Below are 5060 nucleotides of genomic sequence, written 5' to 3' on the forward strand. Positions count from 1 at the left end.
GACGTCAGAGCCAAGAGATGGCGGCAAAGCCCCTTTGCTTGCAAGGCAACTGCCACGCGGCCCCCATTAACACCTGTGCGCGCGCAGCCGCGCCGCCCCCGCCTCCGGAGGGCTGCGCCGACGTCGGGAGCTACAATCCCCGCCGCTTTACTCTACTCCTGTCCCCGCCCCTTGGCGTTTTCCCGCCAAGGGCCGTTACGGCCGCGCGGAATTGTGGGATGGAGTTGCCGGCTGCCGGGCCTATTTCTGCCCTCCCTGAGGCGCCAAACCGCCTAGAAGACACGGCCTCCTCAGTCCTATGAAGAGCGACTTGGCTTGACGGAAACGAGTAGGCCTGACTAAAGATAACTCCTTTCGGAGTTTTTATCCTGTTCTTGGGCTTTGTTTCACGGAAGTTTGGCAACTCATTATTTCCTACAGGCGCGGGACTTTTTTAAGTTCTATCGCCGCGGAGGGTGACGCCGGGCGCGCGTGCGCAACGAACCTCCTCGAGTCGCCCGTTACGTTCCTGCGCGTGCGCAGCGTGTCCGCGAGGCCGCCTTCGGCCTCCCCTCCCCCGTATCCGTGCGCGGAGCAGGCAGATAAGGGCGCCATTTTGGAGCAGCCGCGGGAGACGTGGTGTCGCTCGCAGGTTTCCTCCGCTGAGTGTGTGTGTGCGGAGGGTGGGGGAGGGAACTCCGGCTCTCCAGCCCGCGCCTTTCTTCGTCGTCGCTACCGCCATGTCGGGAGGAGGAGTGATCCGGGGCCCGGCCGGGAACAACGATTGCCGCATCTATGTGGGCAACCTGCCCCCGGACATCCGCACCAAGGACATAGAGGACGTGTTCTACAAGTACGGCGCCATCCGCGACATAGACCTCAAGAACCGCCGCGGAGGGCCCCCCTTCGCCTTTGTGGAGTTCGAGGACCCGCGGTGAGGAGCAGGCCCGGGACGGCGCAGGCCAGGGAGGGGAGATGGAAGGCGGTGGAGGGCGCAGACCCACCCCGCAGCCTCTGGAGAGGGGGAGCCGGGGCCTGCTCCGAGCAGACAAGCACATGGCTCCGGACGGGCCGAGGGGGGAGAGCGAGGAGCGGCCGGCCGGGCCCCCCGCGCCCTGCTTAGGCGGGGCCACGCGGACGGCGACGGGCAGCCCCGGGGCGGGAAGGCGACCCCGCACCGGGGGGAAGACTCGTGGGGCCGCTGGAAGAGGCGCGCGGGCGCGCGGCGTGGCCCGGGGGGAGGGGCCGCCGCGCCGGAATCCCTCCTCCTCCGCTTGCCCCCGCGTGGACTGTGTGCGCATGTGCGAACAAGCCTGGGCCGCCGCTTTCGAGTTCCCCGGACCCCGGACTCCCCGGAATTAGCTCATGTCGCCCGTGTGCTCTTTTATTTTCCCCAATCCAGGGACGCGGAAGACGCGGTGTACGGGCGTGACGGTTACGATTACGATGGATATCGGCTCCGTGTGGAGTTTCCCCGAAGTGGCCGGGGTACTGGCCGAGGGGGTGGCGGCGGCGGGGGTGGCGGCGGCGCCCCTCGAGGCCGCTATGGCCCCCCGTCCAGGCGATCAGAATACAGAGTGGTCGTTTCTGGTGAGTTGTCCTGTTCCTTTTCAGGCTAAGGGGTGTTGGGAGGGAAAAACACATTAAGTTGTTGAATCAGCCTTAGCATTTTTGTGATGGTTCCGATCAATTCAGCTCCTGAAATGATGGCGAGGTTTTTTAGTTAAAAAGTTTTTAAAGTCTTGATTGACACACTGGCTTTGTTAGCCTAGTAAATCACTTTCCAGGGCCCCAAGTAACTTTAAGGGCTTGAGTTGCTGGCAAAATTAGCCATCATTGCTAGAAATCTGTTTAAATGGGGAACATTTGTGTAGCCTTAGTACCTAGCCTGTTAAAGTGGGAAGGTATTTGCTCTGAAATTAGTACCCACTGATAAGAACATAACTGAGGTTTTACAAATAACCTGTCATTTTTTTACTCCCAAGTACTTAGTTACTTTTAACTATACACGTTTGTTCCTCAGTACCTGTGCTTGAGTGGGTGTTCTGTAAACAAATGTTTAACTTTAAAAGACAAAAACTGCCATATTTTGTATTAACAGTTTTTATTATTTTGCTTCAGGGCTGCCTCCAAGTGGAAGTTGGCAGGATTTAAAGGATCACATGCGTGAAGCAGGTGATGTATGTTATGCTGATGTTTACCGAGATGGAACTGGTGTCGTGGAGTTTGTTCGGAAGGAAGATATGACCTACGCAGTTCGAAAACTGGATAACACTAAGTTTAGATCTCATGAGGTAGGTTATACACTTACTCTATTTTTGGGCCTGAATTGGATACAAGGGGCTTAACAATGGGACTTGAAAGGTAAGGACCCAGGCAAAAATGTTCTGTGCTTTTTATGGATGGAGACAAATAACATTCCTGGTTCTGTCTGATATTTTATGGCACTGTATTCAGTCAGCATGCCTTGAAGACATAGATCTTTCAATCGAAAGTTCTGTCTATTCAATAGGGAGAAACTGCCTACATCCGTGTTAAAGTTGATGGACCAAGAAGTCCAAGTTATGGAAGATCTCGATCTCGAAGCCGTAGTCGTAGCAGAAGCCGTAGTCGAAGCAACAGCAGGAGTCGAAGTTATTCCCCAAGAAGAAGCAGAGGATCTCCACGCTACTCCCCCCGCCATAGTAGATCTCGTTCTCGCACATAAAAGATCATTGGTGACACTTTTTGTAGAACCCCATGTTGTATACAGTTTTCCTTTACTCAGTACAATCTTTCATTTTTTAATTCAAACTGTTTTATTCAAAATGGGCTGGTGTTGAATTGCATTCTTGTGTAATATCCCTTTGCTCCTAACATCAACATTCCCCTCATGTCTTTGGTAAATTGTATTTTAAGTGATGTCATAGGCAGGATTGTTTAAATTTAATTACCCATACTCTTCAGACTGTGATATTACTGTGTAAATGTCTGTGTTCCTATGGTGTGTATGAACTGGGATGTTGGGAATGTTTGGTTATCTTGTCTTACCTGGGGGAATTCTTATGTTTTATCTTGCCTTTTCATGTGTCTTTCTGTAGACATATCTGAAGAGATGGATTAAGAATGCTTTGGATTAAGGATTGTGGAGCACATTTCAATCATTTTAGGATTGTCAAAAGGAGGATTGAGGAGGATCAGATCAATAATGGAGGCAATGGTATGACTCCAAGTGCTATTGTCACAGATGAAATTGGCAGTATTGACCTTATACTAGAAGGCAGTGGTTAAAACTTGAGTATTTACATCTACCATAAGACATCTGCAAACGTTTTATATTGTAGTTACCTTGAGCTACAATTGCTCTGCTCCTTAAAACCTTGGCAATTGTGGCAAAGATTACATTGCCCATTTATACAATTTTGACTCATTTTGCTCCCCCTTTTTGTTTTTTTGTTTGTATTAGTAGGGACTAATGTGGGAAGGACTGACTTAATTTGTCACTATGCTTAGTTACAACTGTTAATGTAACCTGCTGTTGGTGTACATGTGGGTACAGGGTATCTTAAATTCCAAACAGATAGAGTATAATATCAATACTGCTAAATCTGCATGTCCTCTGTGTGACTGATATAGCGTTGCTATTTCATTTTTAAGCATCAAAATGAAAGCAAAATATAGAACTCCGAAATGTTGGTGTAGATAACCTAGTTGGGAATAATAGCTTAAGTCTCACCTCACCCTTCCCAGATATGTTTTAAAACAGAATTTTATTTTAATTTACAGATTAAATTGCAGATTGGGAGCATTAGCTTTAGTTTAGAATTAGGTGGGTAGCTTATAGCAGTAAACTTTTTCAACTACATAACTTTTTGCAACCACAAAACCTGTAATACACTGTACAGTAACAAATGTTGGCATTATCAGTTGACCTGTAAATATACAATGCTTCTTCCAATTAGTCTCTATGATAATTAAGTTTCTAAAATTTATCTGAACTTCACCATTCAAAAGCTTGTTTTGGGGAATTGATAGTTATTGATGTACATCTATTAAATTGATGACAGACATAACTCATCATTCCCCAGAAACCTTTTTTTGATTACAGTATCTAACATTTTGCCTCCTCTTTTTTGGTTTTGCTGGTTATAAAGGTTTGGATTGGAGAGGGCTCACTGGATCCCAATCCTTGGAGCTGGATCATTGGATTCAAATCATAATGTGGATAGGATAGGGAGGATGAATTACAAGGATTCATGGAGCGGGATCAGATTACCAGGAACATAGGAGTGGATTCCTGCCCCAACCAAACCGCATTCGTGTGGATTTTTTTTATTCAACTTAATTGGCTATTCCAAAGATTTTTTTTCCTATTTTTGACGATTGGAGCCCTTAAGATGCACGATGGAATTGTGTTTTGCATTTTTTGGTAAAAGGAGCAAAGCGAGGACCTGGAGAGGTACGCTGGAGCAATCTCCTTGGAAGGATTCAGCACGAGTAGATGGTAAACATATAAAGGGGAAAAGGGGGGGTTTTGTTTAAAGTAAAATAGTAAATCAGTAAGTCACTTCTAAATTAAAAAAAAAAACAAATTCGGAGTTGAAGAATAAGTAGGTTTCCAATTGGCTATTGCCATTTTTCTTTGAAAAATAAAAACATTTTTTAAAAAACTGCATGGTTGTCCTTTTTCATCTTGATGTGAGACAGGAACTTTTTCAGTAAACTGATGAGCAATCTTAATTTCAAATTGACCAGATATCATGGGTTTTGATATTTTTTTAAACAATTGAGCAATTTCAGACTACTTCAAAATTTGCTTTGCCTACTGTAGTTACACTGAAAGGGCTACATGGTGGAAAATTATAGGCTCTGACTAATGAGAAGCCCTAGTGAGATAATATCTTATTAGTTTAAAAGTGATAATTAAGTAGATTATTAAATGGTTACTGTAAATTAAACATTTATTTACCTGGGATTTGCAGTCATAAGAGTTTACTGGGATATTGCTTTATATAAATTGTTGATTTCATCATTATCAACCTTGGTCTTTTAAAACATTACAAAGTTTTGTTTTACATTTGAAAAATCACAAAGTTGAAAAT

The 5060-nt window shown here is 45.9% G+C and overlaps 1 protein-coding gene across 2 annotated transcripts; it reads left to right on the forward strand.

Moving 5' to 3' along the window:
* Window positions 1-242: 242 nt before the first annotated feature.
* Window positions 243-4631, forward strand: SRSF1 (serine and arginine rich splicing factor 1). 2 transcript variants are annotated; one of them, XR_012475839.1, is made up of 5 exons: window positions 243-913; window positions 1382-1569; window positions 2101-2273; window positions 2492-3178; window positions 4113-4631. XR_012475839.1 is itself a non-coding variant. In XM_074223630.1 (4 exons), exons 1-4 carry the CDS (start codon window positions 720-722, stop codon window positions 2684-2686), a joined length of 750 nt encoding a protein of 249 aa, XP_074079731.1. In that variant the 5' UTR covers window positions 243-719; the 3' UTR covers window positions 2687-4631. The 2 variants fall into 2 exon arrangements, 1 of the variants encoding a protein (XP_074079731.1); XM_074223630.1 differs by having other exon boundaries at window positions 2492-4631.
* The last annotated feature ends 429 nt before the right edge of the window (window positions 4632-5060 follow it).

The sequence above is a fragment of the Macrotis lagotis genome, chromosome 2, assembly GCF_037893015.1.
Source record: "Macrotis lagotis isolate mMagLag1 chromosome 2, bilby.v1.9.chrom.fasta, whole genome shotgun sequence".
NCBI classification, from domain to species: domain Eukaryota; kingdom Metazoa; phylum Chordata; class Mammalia; order Peramelemorphia; family Peramelidae; genus Macrotis; species Macrotis lagotis.

Excerpts from the sequence above, each read along its gene's own strand:
- SRSF1 (XM_074223630.1), top strand. The coding sequence starts at position 720 with ATGTCGGGAGGAGGAGTGATCCGGGGCCCGGCCGGGAACAACGATTGC. Across the intron at positions 914-1,381 it reads GTGGAGTTCGAGGACCCGCG|GGACGCGGAAGACGCGGTGT; the intron begins GTGAGGAGCAGG and ends TCCCCAATCCAG. Across the intron at positions 1,570-2,100 it reads ATACAGAGTGGTCGTTTCTG|GGCTGCCTCCAAGTGGAAGT; the intron begins GTGAGTTGTCCT and ends ATTTTGCTTCAG.